This window comes from Protopterus annectens, chromosome 1.part0 (assembly GCF_019279795.1).
Source record: "Protopterus annectens isolate FY-2018-M chromosome 1.part0, PAN1.0, whole genome shotgun sequence".
NCBI lineage: Eukaryota > Metazoa > Chordata > Ceratodontiformes > Protopteridae > Protopterus > Protopterus annectens.
In genome coordinates, this window is record NC_056725.1 from 1,829,596,246 (window position 1) to 1,829,615,843 (window position 19,598).

The 19,598-nt window shown below is 39.2% G+C and overlaps 1 protein-coding gene across 1 annotated transcript in view; it reads left to right on the plus strand.

Moving 5' to 3' along the window:
• OXCT1 (3-oxoacid CoA-transferase 1) overlaps window positions 1-19,598 on the plus strand; it is a 1,765,637-nt gene that overhangs the window by 1,237,908 nt on the left and 508,131 nt on the right. Inside the window, exon 12 of the mRNA XM_044069775.1 lies at window positions 1,816-1,888. Within this exon, the coding sequence (XP_043925710.1) occupies window positions 1,816-1,888 (73 nt within the window). The remainder of the gene's footprint in view (window positions 1-1,815; window positions 1,889-19,598) is intronic.

A 19,598-nucleotide genomic window follows, 5' to 3' on the forward strand; every position in this document is an offset into this window, starting at 1 on the left:
TTGGGCTACTCCCCATACCTTTATTACTCATTACAAATTGGATCTGGTCTCCAGAGGTAGAGCATCATTTGGTTTAATTGTGCTTGGGAATATCCTTCCTTGAGTCTACTCGGGATTTTAGGTAGCTGGGGACTCTGTCCCATAAGTTGAGGACAGAATGAAAATTGACAACATCAGATAAAGAAGTTATTTATTAACCATACTGTTCCATCTGTATTGCCCATTTTCATTCTTCCTCAATTCCACACCCTCCAACCCCCATCCCTTGAAAACTCCTGGAAGAGTAAATGGTTAAGGGACATCACTTCCCTGATATTGAGCTCCAGATATAGTTTCTTCACTTTATGAATATTATTATTTTTTTCTGCTAAGTCCACAAACAATATCTGAGGTACTTGGTGAATGGTGCTTTGTGGGTAAGGGAGACGCTCAAGAGTTTTTGGTTGCCATGAGCTTTAGCAATGGCTGAGTCAGATCCAAAGATCAGATCCAAACCCATAAGTTGAAGAAGAATGAAAATGGGCAACACAGATGCAACATTAAGGTGAGTACATAACTTCTTTCTTTAAAAGAATAATATGCAACAGACAGCTAATTTATAAGATTACATTTTTTTTCATGATCTTCTACATAGAAAAGTATTTACAAGAGATGACTTCTAATGATTGCAGAGGTTAGGTTTTAACTGCACTTTTTTTCCACTGCTTTTACTAGATAAGTATACTTCTGCCAGCTTTAGATGCTTAACTGTATTATTGCAAAGGTCTTTTCACAATTTACACTAAATTTCCTGTCAACGCATGATAATAAGAGAAAATGGCATGATTTGCTGCTGTTACTGCGTCCTTCTATTATACTATTTTGATTAATGGCTGAACAGGTAGTGTTAGTAATAATCCTGGGGTTGAATCTGTCAAAAGGCACCTGTGTATGCATCTGCCTTTAAATAGGCACTGCCAAATATTTATATTATATAACAATAGTCTATGAACAAATATTTGACTAACAACAAATTGGATGATGACTCCCCCCTTTATTTCTGTATAAACATACACACACACACACACACACACAGTGTCCACTTTTTGACAGCTGTGTTATTTTGCTTAATGATGTTGACAAGTAGATTTGTTTATACTGCTTGATAGTTTTTATTTTCCATGAATCCCTTTTTTTCTGACATATTCACTGAAAAATTAAGCAGCAGTTGTTTGTATCAAGTGTACTGTTGGTTTTCGGCTCTTTCCATGGCAGATGCTAGCTAAAGATATTTGTGTATATAACATTAGTACTGTGTTCAGTATTTGCATTTATTAGCAGTTTGAATGACAGACATGAAGCAGAGTATTTTATATGTTGACAGTACATTAGCATTGTTTTTCATCACAAGGCAGATAGAGTATTGTTTGTTATGGTATCATGTAACACTGGGATTTGAAAGTAGCTTGGTATTTCTAGTTCCGCAGAAGCTATTTTAGAGGCCTTTATGGACCATCTATGCAGATTCAGAACAGCATACATTAACATCATGTTTTTAAAGGTGATTCTTTTTTTGTTCTGATTAGTTTATTTCATTTCTTTAGATTTAGTACTTGTTTTCTGTAAGTAAAGAAAAGCACATAATTGGAAGTAACTGACATCTTTGTGTCTTAAACATGCATCTACCTCAATAGAAGTGGTAAATAAATGCCACATTAATTTCCACCCGATTTCTACCCACTTTAACATCTATAATTTTTGACTGATAAAATCATGACTAGAGCATGAGTAATGTATTCGTATACATTAGTGACATATATTTTATTTTACTTTCAGGCAAAGAAACAGTGACAATTCTGCCAGGAGCCTCATTCTTTTCCAGTGATGAATCATTTGCAATGATTAGAGGGTACGTTTATAAGTTTCATGCCTGACCAATGAAAGTCATTCCGTATGTTTATAACATCATATGTTACTGTATTTCATTGCTGAAATTAAGTATGTGCAGAAGTGTTCTACTACTGTTTACCTCTTTTTTAGAAAACAGCATTGTCAAAAGACAGAACCAGTCAGTCCCCCATGCCTACCCCGTCAGTTAGGCAACCATTTCCATGACTGCCCAGAACAAAGCAAGTCCACCGGCCCTCGCCATATGTAATTACATAATTATTACAAGCCCATTGGCCTCTACAATACATGATTATATAAAAGTTAGTGACACATAAACAAATGAAATACGCACATCAAAAAACTGAAAAGAAAGAAAAATGCCATCAGGTTCTTTGATTTGATTAAGCTGTACTAACAAACAAAATTATACGCTATAAAGGGTACAGATTTCTCTCTGAACTTTTACTAGGTATCAGTAGGCTGCACACAACCTACTGAACAGTCACATGCCAGTGATATTTTGCAGCCCACTCTCGTTAAGAAAATACTTTTAAAAAATGAAACCGCTAAAAATCATGGTGACTGGACATAACTCATCAAGTTTAAAGATATGAATTACCTAATCAAGTTGGAAGCCAGTGTACTTGATGGGTAACTCTGGTTGCAGAGTTCCACATTGTTACCCCCCCATATCAGTTTGCTAAGAAAAATAAATAAATAAATAAACAGCCATATTTTAGCATGCAAACCACGCACAACATGAGCTCACCCAGTGAACCTTGTCATCATGCCTAGCAGTTTGATGACATTATGTTGTGGGCAGCTGTAGTAGGAAGTAAGCCAACAGTGCTGGGTGACACAGTATAGAAGTAAAAATGAAAAAAACAACTTGCAAGATAAGCCTACACCAAACAGAATGAGCCAGCAAGGAAGAAAGTGAGAGAGAGAACATCTCTGTCAACGTATTTGCACAATGTAGAAAAACAGGCTTTCCATCAACACACACAATGTGAGAACAGTAATAAGTATGAAATTATAATTTCTGGATTTATTAACTGACTGTAAACTGTAGTGATAAACATTTTTGATGGTCACTGCAAACACGAGTCAAAAGTCTGGGACATTCTATAAAGTAAGGGACAAGATATGTAAGAGGCATGGGGGAATTGCAGTACCCTCCACTAGATTCATGTTTTCATTCATTTAATCTCGGTGAGATATCTGAGGTATATTCAGTCAAGAAAATAGCTGTAATTGCTGGGCACATTAATATGTGTACAGTTGTCTTTGTATGTGAGTGCGAGTACGACTGGACATTAAGTTCTTACATAACTCATATTTTGGTTGTAAAGTACTTCCTTCAAACATAATTACATGTACTACAGCAACTTAGAAACATTCATCTGAAGAACTAATTTACATAAAAAAAATAAAAGAAAAATGATATACTAATGAAAAAAAACAAATATGGGACTTCCAAGATGGCTTGAGTAACAGTTTGTTTCTAGCTCTCCCAGTGTGAAACAGAAACTTAGTATAGAAGGCCAGTAGACTTGTGTTTATGGGTAAATTTCAGTAACTGGCTAGTAAGTGCACTGCTTGGATGCTAGGAATAAAGAAATACAGAAGACTTGGAAAAAAAAACAGCTATAAAATGTGAGGAAGAAACACTGACTGTGGAAAGTTCTGCAGATGTTCAGCAAAAACCAATGCAATCTTCAGACCTGACTTCCAGTAACCTACAGGAAGATATAAGACAACTGCATACAGACCTGGTTAAAATAAACAAAACAGTAATGGAGTATCTTGACACAAACAACAAAAGGCTGGAAAAAAATGGAAGAAGCTATAAACAGATATTCAGATGAGATGATAAAGCTGCAATAATCAGTGGTTGAAATGAAGAAAAGGCTGGCTGAATATGAAACTACTCAGGAAGAGATGATTCAAAAAATAAAAGAAATATAGGACAGAGCAGGTAGGGAAAACCTGATATTTTCAGTTATACAAGAGAAGCTGGAACGAACAGACTGCATTAATTTTATGAAAGCACAAATAAGCAACTGGACTAATATTCCACAGCAGGAGTTGTTAGTTGAAAGGGCACATTGTGTTTATGCTCCAAACCTAGCTATAAGAAAGCAACCAAGAGTTTTAATAGTAAAATATGCAATCCTAACAGCAGAAGGAGTTGATTCTGACAAAACTGTGGCAGAAGGACAAAATACTAAAAGTGGGAGACAACACAGTATTTGTGGAGAACAATTACTTATTGTACACCAGGCAGAAGCGGAGTAAATTCATTCCACTATTCAGGGCATGTCGTGAGACAGGTGTGAGATTCAAACTGTTGTATCCAGCTGAGTTTAAGTTATTCTTTCCTTAAGGAACAAAATCATTTTTTAATGAAGTGAATGCTAAGGAGGAAATAAAAAAGTTTGTCCAACAAAAAGTAAGCTGTGAAATAGAAGGAGATTCTGCTTCTTGTTCATCTGAAAATCAAGACCACAGGGAGACTGTGTTCTATATTAAATGAACGAAAATCCATTACATCGAATACCAAAACAGCGACACATATTACTCGAACCTCGTAAATACTGAATGCACTAAACCACGAAATTTAAAATATCGAACGTTCATAGTCGCCCAACCCCACCACCCGAACAAAATAAATAAACCACATACATACACTAACCAAACCCTTCTCCTAACCCTAAAGTAAAGCACCAAAACTCAACTTCTAACCCTACACTAAACCTCACATACACAACTATCTATGCACTATCCTTAACCCCTCCCTAACCCTAAGGTCCGTAACTACCGCACACTTCCCTACGGAGATATACCCAAACAAAATAAATAATACACTTAAATACATTTAACAAAACCCTACTTCTAACACTACACTAAATCTTGCACGCATTATCTATCCATACACTTACCTTAACCCGTACCCTAACCCTAAGGTCCGTAACTAACGCACACTTACCTTACGGAGCTATACCGCAGATAGGCCAACCAAAACACTTTGACATTTCGGATTTTGCAGTTTTGCACGTTCGGCGATTACGCATTTCGCTTTTAGTTTTGAGAGATTTCGTATTCACATAAACAGAGTTTTGACAATCTAATAGGAACTCAGAGACTGTACCTTTGAAACCTTTTTCAGTATTTTAATGGAAAATGTTGGGGAGAAGGAAGGGAGCACAAGAGTTGACTAGAAGAATCAAGAGTATATTGCAAATGAAGCAGAGACAGGATTTGGACAATTGAAAACAGTAATAAAACTAATAATTTACTGTGGGATTACAATACAATAATTGTATTTGTGAAATATGACAGAACAAGGAAATCTTGAAATATTGGACTTTTCCAAAATTTGTTGCACTTGTGAAGGACTCTAAAGTATATGCCCTAGTTCATGTCATTAATGTTTGAAAAAATGCTTTGGGGAGGGGAAGAGAGTGGAGAAAGCTAACTGTAAGTAAAGAAAATTTGTTCTTTTTTAATAGTACTATATTTGTGGTATATGGTTTTCTTTGCATGGTATTTTTAAGTGGAATGGGAATTGGAAACAGGTGCTGCTGTTTCTTTTTTTCCCCCTTCTCTCTTTTTTCTTGTACAGTTTTGAGAAATATAGGCAATGCAATGGAAAATGCTTTTTATCATTCAGGCATAGGGAAATGACTGGATTAAGGACCTTAGATTGATTAGTTTTGAGAGTGCAAGTAAATGAAAAAAAATATTTAATATTATGTGGGCTTTTTTTGTTAGCAAATACATGCTTACTTATTAGTAGGTCTGCAGTTGGTCTTCATGTTTCCATGGAAACAATCTGATAAAGGGTAAGTGACTTTCTAGTTCTCATGTCTCCATGGAGACAATCTGATAAAGAGAAACTGGAAACAGTCTGGTGGAAGAGGATTGGATGAGGGAAAAGGTAATTGGCTAGGACATAATGTTCTGTGAAAGCAATCTGGGGTTTTCCTTTCTGGGAGAGCTTTAAAGACAAGACAAAATCAGTTAGACTTGAATTAAAGTTTTCTCAGTTTTTTTTTAAATGCAATGGGGATACTAATGTAAGCAGAAGTTTTTGTTTTCTTCTTTTTCTCCCTTTGTCTGTCTTTTTCTTTGTTTGGTTTTAAGAAATGTAGGCATTGCAATATAAAAAATAGAGGAGGAAGAGAAAGGGGGACAGAGGAAAGGTCTGGTTAAGAGATTATGACAAAAGAAAAATCAGAGTAACACATTTCATACAAAGCATGTAAATGAAAAGGAATATTGAATAGTATAAGGCTTTTTTTTCTGGGAAACAAGGTATCCTTAGCTTAGCAGTTTTGTGTCTGGTTTGCATGTCACTAGAAGACCATTTGATAAAAAGAAATGGCTTTGGGAAAGTGTTTACTGAAAGCATTCAATGGTTTTCTCAGCTGGAATAGCTAAAAAGATAGACAAAATCAAATAGAAATTACTAATAGCACAGGCTGTACTATGCATCTTAGCATGACTAACCTTTCTTTTTGGTTAACTGTAGCCTATCTGTGTAGCTATGGACTTAGCACATTTGTTCTTATTAGGAAGCAAAAGCTTCAATATTTGAAGATGTACACAGTTTTGTATATTATTATTAAGTTGATAGGTTTTAGGTGGTGTAAAATATGTATGTGTGTTGTACCTTTAAGAAGCATTTCCAAGGGCAGAATGTGCAGATAAATAGCAAGCAAGTGCTAGCTTCAGTGCCGTTTTGAGAGTATAACCAGAAAATGAGCATGTATGACAGAGAGAGAGAGAGAGTCAGTTTGTTTTTAAGTTTATCTATGTTAAAGTTATTTCCTTATTCCTGATGTGTTTTTACATAATAAATCTGCTTGAACAGAACTCATGAATGCTTCTCTGTTACATCCTGACTGGGCAAATGACATGGTGTCAGAACTGGGATTCCACAAACTGCTTTTCAGAGATACGAGGTGCAGAATTAACAGTGAAAGTATAATAAGAGAAGAGAAAGCAAAAAAGGGCCAGAAACAAGCTACAGGTAATGAAATCCTGCACAAATGATCATTTTAATTAAAGAGTGAAAACAGAACATTACAATGTCACAAAGCACATGACTAAGCAAGCAAATAGCACAGAATATTTATTAACCAAACGAAAATTATAAAAAGTTTATTATTTAAATGTTTGAAATTAAGATATCTCTCTTCTACTTGCGAGAGATGCATCTATATCAGTAATCTGGAATCCATGCTCTCTCAAGCATCAATCAGTACCCCTGACAAGGAGGAGATTGCCAGCACAAACAAAACAACACCCATATCACATAGCCACGCACAGCACGCACCCACATATACAGAGGTCCTCAATAAACATTTACCTAAACAGCCGAAACCTCCAAAACACACTCACAGACATTCCACATACAACACCAACACACATCACAGACAGCAGACAACAGACCAGTGTCTCACAGACACAGCCCATAAGGCATAACATTAAACTCATACAGCCCATAAAGCATAATGTTAAACCAAACAAACTAGTCATTGGCGACTCAATTGTGAGACACCCTGATGTCCACCTCACCAGGCTCGACAAGGAGAAGATCATGGTCAGTTGTCTGTCAGGTGCCAGAATCCACCACATCATGTACACATTTAAGTCTCTCTACAACATGTACATGTATGACTCTGTCATTGTTCATATTGGTGTGAATGACTTGACACGTACCTCCCTGGACTATATGAAGAAAAACATGATTGAGCTGCCAGAGAATGCTTCCCAGGCAGGTATGACCCTAGCCCTAAGCAGCATCCTACTTTCACCCAAGAATGATACCACAATACCAACAAAAAATAATTGACTTCAACAATTGGCTTAGTTTTTGGTGTCATTCCAAGGGGGTCTAGTATCTGTCTGCCTGAGATGACATGGTTGACAAACCTCGATACTTTACCAGAGATGGCCTCCACTTCTCACCCTTGGGATTCAGGATTTTGGCCAAGGCTCTTGCCTCCCCCATTGTGCCTTTTTTAGGCAATGTCCCACAGACAAATCTTCCAACATAAAAGATCAGTCAAAAAGCAAATTGAAGGTCATGCTGCTTAACACTAGAAGCCTTAACCTGAAAATGCATTCACTAGAGGCTGTCCTAGCACTGGAAGACTAAGGATGGTGAAGTTTCTATTTTCATTAAAGACAAGCACATCCCCAGACTAATTTGCCAGCATGTTGCACTAGAACTTCTCCAGGTGCAGTTTGGAAAGACACCCTTGATTTCATCAGTTTTAATGCACCAGACCAGCTTGTCTCATCCCCCACAAGGGGAGATAGCATTCTAGACTTGGTTCTCACCAGCATGGGTGACTGCTGCACCACCCCCATAGTAAGTTCTTCACTGGTGAGATCAGATCATCGGTCTCTCTCATTCAAAGTGTGTATCCCGTCCAACCCCCTCCCCCCAACCGTAACCAGGCTAAAAAACTTCTCAGAAACCTACTACAACCTTCTAAGGGAGAGTATCAGTAGCTTCACACCACCACCCCCCTCAGAGGATGCAGACAAATATGCTGAACAACTGCATGGAATCAGCCATACACAATAGAACTAAAACCTGCTCCTCAAGTAAACACAAACCTATGTGGTGGACATCCTCTATCAACAGGCTTTTCACCAAAAGGAAGAAACTGTTGTCCAAGGGTAAAAAGGCACACATTCCCAATTGGATAAACTCCTTCCTTGGCCTCAACAAGCAAATTAGGTCACTAGTGAAAACCTCCAAATCCTATTATGAATCAAAACTAGCCTCTGAAACAAAGGCTAACCACAAAGCCTTTTTCAGTTACGTCAGAAACCTCCATGGCAAAGCCCAGGTTTGTTCCAAATTAGTTCTTAATGGTGTCACTTACACTGATCCTGTTGACTTAGCCAGCCTGCTAGCAGATAGGTTCAGCACAAACATCACCCTTCTGTCTCCCCCTAAAGGCCCATTCGACATCCCCGATAATTGCTCCGCACCTCACATCTCCATAGATCAAGTGTTAAAGGCCCTATCCAAGGCAAAGAACACAGGTTCCATTGAATCTGATAGTATCCCAGGCTGTATTCTGCAACATCTGCATCAAGATCTAGCCTCGCCATTGAGCACCCCATTTAACCATAGCCTAAGTACAGGCTTCATTCCAGCAGAGTGGAGAAATGCCATTGTCCTCTCTTTGCACAAAGGTGGTGCCATTACTGACCCTAGTAACTATCGCCCCATTAGCTTGATAAGTCTGATCTGTAAGGCCATGGAGAATATTATTATGGACCTCATAAACCAAGACATAGGCAATCTGCAAGTAATTGATCCCACCCATTTCAGATTCGTCAAAGACAGATCTTGCCTGTTGAACTTGGATGACTTTTTTCAGACTGTCACTAAGGCACTGGATGAGGGAAAGTCAGTATATACAGCTTACCTTGACTTGGCCAAAGCCTTTAACACAATCCTCCATTTGGGCATCATCGAAAAGATAACAGAACTTGGTCCCTATCCCATCAGGTGGGTGATCAACTGACTTACTGATAGGACCCACAAGGTCAAAATATAAATTTCACTACCTCCACTAGCAGACCTCTCACTAATGGTGTCCTCCAGGGATCTGTCCTGGGACCCCTATTGTTTGGCATCTACTTCTCGGAGGTCCAGGCAAAGACAAAAGGCCTGTGGCTGACAACATTTGCGGATGACTGTAAATTGGGTGCTGTCATTGACTCCCCAAATGATGTTAACATACTTCAAGAGGGCCTCACAGCAACAAATGACTGGTGCCAAAGTCATGGCCTTAAGTTAAATGAAAAAAAATGTATTATCATACCATTCAGCAAAAATATGACCCCTACTGATTACCCCATTAGCGGCAACCCCCTAAGCACACAACCTGTGTGGGTACACAAGTTGACAACAATCTCATATTTAACCATCATGTAGCAGAGTGGTCAGAAAATTCTTTTACTTGGTTCATCTCACAAGTAAAGGGATTGCATCCAGAAAAAAGGAGGTTATTACCGTTCTGTACTCCTCCCTCATTAGGCCAATAATTGAGTACAATGCCCCGTTTGGTATGTATCTCTCCAAACACCTGCGCACCAACTGGAAAGGCCACAGAAATACCTCACAAAGAGAATCCATAGCCTCCAAAACCTGTCCACACAGGCTCAAAATCACTGTCACTCTACTCTGTATCATACAGATTGTTCAGAGGTGACCTGTGTCTTGCCTACAAGGCAATCTCAGACCCTGATCTGCTAGAGATGCTCCAGATCCCTAAGTCTAACTCCTTGCGTAGTACCCAATCAAAAGGCCTAAATCTAATATGTGACATTAACAAAACCTGCTGGAGAGACAGGTTTGTCTCCCAGATGCTGCCCCGTCTCTGCAATAGACTCCCTATACATGTCAAGTAAAGTACATTGCTGACCCTCTTCAAGCACAACCTTGATGAGTGGATGGGCAACCATAAGTTTGTCCCAGGGGTTCCACCTTTGTCCTCATTCACAGGGGTGACAGGTGCTGATTGTGGTTTCTTTTCTGGGGATAAACTCTTGGCTGGGCTTGTAAGGGCCCCAGAGCCATTAGTCTAGTAATCTCCTATGATCTGATAGAATGATTATCAGAAAAGTCTATGGGAGGTTGAGTCACCTCAGAATTGCAAAATGAGCATGTTTACAGTAAAACAAGCACAAGAAAAGAGATTAAATGGGCAAAATGAATACAGTAAAGGGCAGAAACGGCATTTTAAGCATAAATAAAGCAAGACGACTGCATGTTTTTTGGCAAATTACAGTGTTTTGGCATAAACTACTATTTTGCATTAACTAAAGCTCTGAGTAGCATAACTAGAGTTATTCGAAGCATCGCAAAGTGTGTAAAAGTGCTTACAGTGTGTGTTTTTCACTGTGCATTTATTCCAAAGAATTTGTTGTGTGCAAAGTGAAACTATTTTGTAAGGTGCAGTCAAAATACAGCCATTTCAAAATGTTTCTTGTACTGGGTGTGCCTACTCATGAAGGGCCACTATTACAGAGTGTTTCTTGCACTGTAAAGAGTTATTTAACAAAGTGCAGCCATTTTCGAAGTTTCAGTGTGCTGTGTACTGTTTATTCACAATGTGCAGTTACTTCGAAATGTTTCTTACTCTGAGTTTCTTCTGTTGCCCAGTTTATTTGCACAGTGCATTATTTGAAATGTTTCTTACACAGATTAGGAGGTGGTTTCTCGAAGTACAATAATTTCAAGAGTATTACAGTGCCCGAAAGACTTGCTTCACAAAGCATTTCACAGAGTTCAATTACTCAGAGGCTAATTGTGCTATTGGACATATATATGTGTGTGTTCATGCATACTTACAAAAGCTTTCACTGATGTGTTGTTAATATGGCAGAGGCATTTTGCAGACCAAGTCCACTTTTCTTTGATCAGAATATTGCAGAATATTTGAGCAAGAGTACGACATTTTCATACAAGCAGCTTACTCAGATAAAGATGCACACACCAGGGCATTCATTTTGCCAAACCTTGCTGGGTCAGAGGCCATTGGTAGCATTCATTTGTGTGTGCGCCAGCAGTGTATGAAGGAGAAGAAGCAAACTGTCATTGTTGTTCAGGCTGAATCAAGGGAAGACCCCAAGTGTTTGAAGCATAAATTTAGAGAAATGTGCAACCCCCAGACCAATGTTACATTAGAGAGGCATTTGTTTTATACAAGAGACCAAAGACCAGGAGAAACATTTGCAGCTTACATTACTGACTTGAGAAACAAAGCGAAAAGTTTCATGTTTGGTGATATGAAAGAATAAAGGACAGGCTTGTGTGTGCTATCAGTTGTGCTGCTGTGAGAAAGATTTTGCTTTGTGACAGAGATTTAACACTGAGCAAAGCCATTGTGATTTGTCAAATCTATGAAGATACAGAAAGGCACACGTATGTTGGCTAGTGAAAAGAGCATAGTTTCAGAAGGCTCCAGAGCAAATGTAGACAGCATGCAACATGTGGCAAGCAGAAACAGGCCTAAGCACATGGCAGCTACAGTTCCTATGAGGTTTCCTGGGAAGAGTCGTAGCCTTCCAACAAGTTCTAAGACTAGTTAAGTTAAAGGAGCATGCTCAGTACAACACAAGGGTGAATAAGCAAAACTCAAGTCAAGTTTCATTGTTAACCATTGTAATTGTGGTGATAACCATGATTCCAGAAGAGAAGAGTGTTTAGCATTTAGTCAGCAATGTCATAAGTCTAAAAAATGGAATCATTTTCAAAAGTTTTGCAAGTCAAGTAAACCTCACTCAAGTTTCAAAGAAGGCTCACTTAAAAATCAAGTTAATCATACAAAGAGCTGCAAGCCTACTTTCTACGTAGATGGTGTATCAGTGATTGGTGAAAAGGTTAATGCATTAGATTTATTAGCAAAAGGCGTAGTGTTTTGTACTGTCCTGATCCATGGTAAACCCATCAAGCTCAAGGTAGACACTGGTTCAAAGTGTAATGTTATGTCAGCAGAAGCATTTGCCAATGTAAGAGCTTGTGAACAACTTAATGTGGCTAGTTGTTCAAAACTTGTTGCCTATGGAGGTGAAGAAATTCAAACCAAAGGCTCAGTAGTGCTTTCATATTATTTGTCTGGGGACAGTTACAGGTTGTTGTTTTACATAGTCCGAAGACCTGTGCAGTCATTACTGGGTCTCAGAGGCAGTTTGAGAATGATCTTGCTTTCCTTTACTAAAGAAGTTCATTATATAAGCACATGTCCCAGTTCCAGCTTCAGTGAAGTTATTTTCTCAAAATATGCTGATGCTTTCAATGACAAGCTAAGTAAGCTTCTAGTTGTGTATTCTATGAAGTTAGACCTAGTGTTCAGTCCAGTGGTCAGGCTGGCAAGAAAAATTCCAATAGCCATGCAGAGTAGAGTTAAAGATCAGTTGGATAAAAAGTTGCAACAGTGTGTAATTTGTCGAGTTACAGAACCAACTGAAATGGATATCGTCTATGGTAGCAACTCATAAAAAAGACAGATGAAATCAGAATATGTATTGACCCAAGAGACTTGAATAAGGCATTAAAGAGACCTCATGATCCTATGCGAACATCTGAGAAAGTCGCAGCCCTAATACTGAATGTCACTGTATTTTCTGTCTTGGATGCAAAGAGTTCCTTTTGGCAAGTTGTGAAGGCTGCCAACCTAGCCAAATAGAATTTTGTAGACAATTATATGTCATTGTAAATATTAATGTAATCCACAGGCTTGTTTTACAAATGTAAAGAAAACTAAATGTAAGAAAACTGCGCTATATGCTGAACTTCAAAAATGTAACTACAGTGCACCCTGCTGGAAAAAAGTTGTTAAGTAAAGAGTTACAACTGTGTTTGAGCTCAGGCTCGGAGACAGGATGTCTGGGCTAGCAAATTCTTTCTATTGTTATTAAGACAAAGATAATTACTAGATTATACGTATAAAAGTGTCTTTTATTGCTGTGGCAATGTAAATTTTGAGTTTCTGTTAGCCTGGGAACTAAAGGAGAAGTGATAAAAATGATGTGAAATGACTCAGTAGTACTGGGTATTATCAATTTAAGACTTTCTCACAGAGAAAGATTGAGCATTTTGGATTTTATCTGAAACTGACAACAACACACTTTCCCTTGTAAGTAAAGTTATGTAGGGCATAGTTTCTCTTAGAGTTAGAAATTTAGCCAGATTAGTCTAGCTGTTTTCTATATTTATGTCAGAGTATCCTACAATGTTGTTTTAACATTTCTGTGATTTCTGAACTCTTGATTAGCACTGTGTTGAACTGATGAAATTTGTCTTGTGCTTTTATTATTTATTATTAAATATTTTTAAACCTTTCAGTTGTGGCTGTTTTGTGTAGAGATAATTTAAGCTCTTAGAGTACATTGCATGTATTTGTTGATACTGTCCAAGCCACTCCAGTACTCTTGCTGTTCGGCACACTTACTATTTGGATAACAGTACTATTATGCAGTGAAATTGGTCACCCTTTGGGAAGGGCCTTATAGTAGCTGACAATAGTGGTTGGTGGTGGTCGGTACTACCTTATAGTCGGGGCAGAAAGGGGACATAGCTGAAGAACCTGTGCAAACCTTTCCTAGGAGTTTCTGTGTGTTTGTATCTAAATCAAATCTTAAAGTGTGTGTGTGTCAGCTACTTGGGCAGGGACACAAAGCACTGGTTGGACAGAGAGGGTGCTGGATGTTTTAGCTTGACCACTAGGCTGAGATCTGGACCCTGTAGCTGTGCCAGTGGGGAGTCTTATTGGGGATCTGGAGAGAAAGGGAGAAACCAGCCCCAGACTGGCAGTCATATCAGTGTGCTCTTAAGGGAAATTGTACTTTACTGTGTGTACTTGCTATTCCCCCTATGTGCACACCCCTCATTGGTGCTAGTGCTGATGATTGGGGTTCCTTGATTACTGGGCCAGTGCATGGGCATCACATATTAATTGTTTGGCAGTGGTGGGATATCCACATCAAATATTAATTGTTTGATAGTAGTGACTTAGCCACAACACATACTAATTGGCTTGTAGTGGTGTGGATAGTGAATTCCTGTAGCTTGTGTACAGTGATCACTAAAGGTGTGTTTGTACTCTAAATCAGCCATGCAGTGAACATTCAGAGTTTAGATCACAGTTGTTTTATTTCTTTTGTTAGCTTAGGTAGTCAGGGACAGCAGGCAAGCATGTCAGCAGAGGAGTATGGCAAGCTGACAAGGAGCCATTTGGATGAGATGTGCCAGGCTAAAGGACTGGTGCATGAAAACTTGATTAAAGCAGACATGATTGCAGCTTTGGTCACAGCTGCATCAGAGAATAGCAACCAGGAGGATGATCAGACTGGCCATGGAGATATACAACACTCAGAGAATGGGCAGCTCAACCTTTCTGTAGAGAACTTAAAATCCATCCGGAGTTAGAGACTTGAGTTGGAGACCAGGCATTTGGAAACAGAAGCAGCAAAGAGACTGAGACATCTACAGGCTGAGGAGAATGAGAAACCGCTACACCTGGAAGCTGAGGATGAGAGCCAGAGGGGCAGCATGAAAATGAGATGCTGACTCTTCACCAGAGTCATGGAGGTAATGGAAAATGGATTTACCAGACCCCAGAAGCACAAAAGGTCAGGAAATTTCTTCCACAGTTTACAGGGGGGGGGGGTAATTTTGATAGTTTCATTCATATGTTTGAGAGGGTATGTAAACAGTATGATGTTGACCAAAGGCTCTGGGTGCGGTTTCTGACCTCCTTACTCTATGGTAAGGCTGTAACTGTGCTGTCTAAATTATCTGATCATGAATTTTTTGATTATACTGCTGTTAAGAATTGTTTGCTAGAATTTTGTTAACTTAACACCTGAAGCTTATAGGGGAAAAGTTTTGTGAGCATAGATGCAAAGCAGATGAAAGTATGTGTGAATGTTGCTGAACTAAGCACTTAATTTTCATAGGTGGATGAGTGGATGTCAGGTCACCACTTCTGAAGGGCTGGCAGACCCTTTGGTGAGGGAACAAACACTTGCACATTGCCTGAGGACACAAGGATCTGGTTAGCTGATAGACAATGTGTACTTCAGATGAGTTGGGAAAGAAGGGAGACCTATACCTAGCAAACAGGGCATTGCTGCACAGGAAGACACCCAGTGCTGCTCATGGGTCTAAAAGAACCCATGGTAGGCAGCCCAGACTGCCCCATCAGAACCTGACAGCAGCAGGGGAAGCCATTAGTCCAGGTACACATCCAGGTTTTAGGATTAAATGTTTTGAATGTAATCAGTGGGGCCATGTGGCATATAAATGTCCACAGAGGCAAGGTGGGGAACAAAAGTTGAGGTAGCCAGTAAGTGGGAAAGACAAAATGCCAACAGTAGGTTGTCTTGAGACAACAGGGGTACCAAACTAAATGTCCACGGAGGCAAGGTGGGGAACAAAAGGTGAGGTAGCCAGCAAGTGGGAAAGACAAAATGTCAACAATAGGTTGTCTTGAGACAACAGGGGTACCAAACTACCACCCTGCAGATGTCCTGATAGAGAAGGATTTTGATGAGACAGTACCATGTGTTAATGCAGTTACACGCAGTCAGGCTTGTACACAAGCATGTGGGTCTGGTAGCCTGGGAGAGACCCCAGACAGACTGCACACTTGCAGCCAGGACTGGTGAGGTGGTTATGTCTGGGATGGAGCTACTCTGTAGCAGTGAGACTGAAGGTGAGCCACAGCTGTTTGTGGGTACTGATGTTCCCTTGGACATACAGACTGCAAAGGTAGAGGTGAGTAGTAGTACCCAGGCTGACAGTGAGGCACCACTGTCAGAGGATACCAGACTTCCTGTGGAAGGAGAGCTGGGAAGGGTTACAAAGAGAGAGTTGAGACAGGCTCAGCTCTCAGACTCTACATTACAAGGCCTGAGAGAGGTAGATAGTGAGGCACCTGATTCTTAAGGGAAGGGGGAAATCTGTATACTAAATAAATTCTTTCTATTGTTATTAAGACAGAGATAATTACTAGATTTTACATGTAAAAGTATCTTTTATTGTTGTGGCTTCCTGGCCAGGTGCAGCTTACAAAGAAACACCCAGTGCTTCTACATTTATACTTCCTTTACCACACCCCTTCCTGTTTCTTCCCCCTATCACAATCACTTATCAATTCTCAACCACACCCCCACTCTAACAACATCCTAGCCAAATTATTATTAAGATAATTGCCAAAATCCTTCCCTTCATTCTCAGCATAGAACCACTTCTCAGTATAGCAATACCTGTACAACCTCCTTTTACCTATCTTTATTAACCCTGATCTCACCCAAACCACCTCATAAAACTTTCTACTCACTCCTTCTCCTCCTTCCCTTATACTTTCACACCAGTTTTACCACCTTCCCTCATACTTCCATATTTTATCTCTCTCTCCACTGACTACTACCACATCTATATTCTACCTATGGATCCAAAACATAAATCAGTTTATTCTTACCTTCTACTCATAACTTCAACTCTTGTAGCTCTCTCTATACCTTACACTCTAACCTCCCTTGAACAATTTTTCTTTCTAGAACACTATCCCTACCAACAAACTCTCCCTATTTCCCTAAGTTATACTTACAGACATAGTAATATAACCAGCACCTCCACATACCTACTTCCTAAATACCACAGATCAACCCACATAACCTACTCCCATGTTAAAAGAACCATTCTCAATATCTACAAAATTCTTAAGTGGATCCAATATCCTCAGAAACACCCTCTATTAGCCGGCGATACTCATCCTAACCCCGGTCCTAATACTAATATATTCAATCTATCAAATAACTCATCAACACCTATTAATACCACTATTAATAGATCATCAAACTCCCTTCTGATAGCACACCTTAACATCCGTAGCATTAATAATAAAATTACCTACCTTCATGCACTCTTACAAACTCATTCCTTTGACATACTCTGCATCACAGAGACTTGGCTAAAACCCACTACCCTTGACCAGGAAATTATCCCTCCAGGGTATGATATCCTTAGAAATGACCGTAAAATCAAAAAAGGTGGTGGAGTAGCCATTCTGTACAAATCAGGACTCCAAGTTAGCACCTTTGACATGCAACTACCAATCACGCACAATACTGAAATCCTAACTGCCAAGCTAGAAATTAACAATTCCAAATCCATTTATGTTATCTGCATATATCTCTCCCCAGGAAACAATATAAATACTCTTGAAAACATACTTAATCACCTCTCCGCTTAACTACCTCAAGAAACCACTGTTCTAAGAGACTTTAATATAGACTGGATAACCTGCTCTCTGCCCAATCCTACCAATCACATAAATCTTCATGGATTCTCTCAAATTATTACCACTCCTACCAGAATCCATAAACTAACCAATAAAGCAACCACTTTAAACTGGATCCTTCACAATAGCCATCATAATACCTACAATTCAGGTACCCTTCCGGACGATATTAGTGACCACATGATAACCTATGTTATTAGGGATAAAACCCATTGCCCAAATTTTCATAATATTATAACCCACCGCTCCAAATGTTTCCTCAATCCTCAGTCCTTCCATAATGAACTCAAAGCATGTGATTGGTCTCCTTTGCTAAATCTTGAACTAGATGAAGCAGTGACCTTTTTCAATACAAAATTCCTTCAAATCCTAGACTCCCATGCCCCACTTCGATCCTCCCGCCGAAAGTCCAAAATTGTCCCCTGGCTAACAAAAGAAACTAGGCAAAAGATCCTCCTCAAAAATAAAATTTGGAACAAATGGAGAACCTCAAAAAGTCCAACTGATCATCTTCACTTCAAACAGCTAAGAAATGCCACCAAGAAAGACATTCTCAGAGACAAAAAAGACTATTACTCTCAACTCCTTTAAACCCATAAAGCACAACCTCAAAAATTCTGGTCAGGCATTAACAAACTGCTACAGCCAGGACACTGTAAAACTCCTTCACCTTCTGGATTCCAAAATAACCCCAACCTGATTCCAAATGCTTTCAATAACTACTTTACTGAACCCATTCTAACCCTTGCCAACTCAATACCTTCTAACATCACATCACCTCTAAACAACCCTAATCCTACAATTCCCACTTTTCATATACAACCTGTTCCTACATCCATCATTTCTAAACTCCTCCAAAAACTTAGACCCTGCACCCCTTCTGCTGATTGCCTTCCAGCAGAATTCCTGCAACTAGCAGCTAAATCCATTGCCTACCCCATCTCCATCCTTATAAACAGAACTATCTCTGAAAGTAAAATCCCATCCACATGGAAAGTTTCCCATATCATCCCTGTACACAAAGGTGGCACATCTACTGAACTATCAAATTTTAGGCCAATAGCCTTACTCTCACCAATTGCTAAAATAATGGAAAAATGTATACACAAACAACTACTAAACCACCTTATCCATAATAATCTACTTGCCAACTGCCAACATGGTTTTAGACCATTCCACAGCACAACAACCACCCTACTGTCCTTTGCTAACTCTATTAACGAAAATCGTAACAACAATACATTCTCTTCTGCTCTATTTATAGACCTTTCAAAGGCCTTCAACATGGTGAACCACAACTTACTCATTGAAACCCTGAAAGCCCATTCGCTTGACTCACAATCAATTAATTGGTTTAAATCCTATCTTGAAAACAGACAGCAGGCAGTCCTTTGGAATAATACTCTTTCTTCTTCCCTCCCTGTGAACATAGGAGTAACTCAAGGCTCTATTTTAGGTCCTCTTCTCTTCTCATTATTTATTAACAACCTACATACCAATATTCCACAAGCCACTTGCATCCAATATGCAGACGGCTCAACATTAATTTGCATTGCCAAATCCATCAACTCTCTCCAACTCCAGGCCCAAACAGTACTAAACAGTGTTGAAAAGTGGTTCATGCAACACCACCTCCTTCTGAACCCCAAAAAAACAAAATTACTACTCTTTGCTCCTACCTCTAAGACAACTTCCCCTAACTTCATAGTAACCTCCAACAATGGCACTAATATAGTCCCTGATACCACAACCCGCTTACTGGGAGTTACAATTGACAACACCCTCAGCTTTGACAACCATATTAACTCAACAATAAAAACTGCCAACAAAAAAATAGGATCACTCTATAAAATCAAACCCTTCCTCACCCCCCCAGCAAGACTT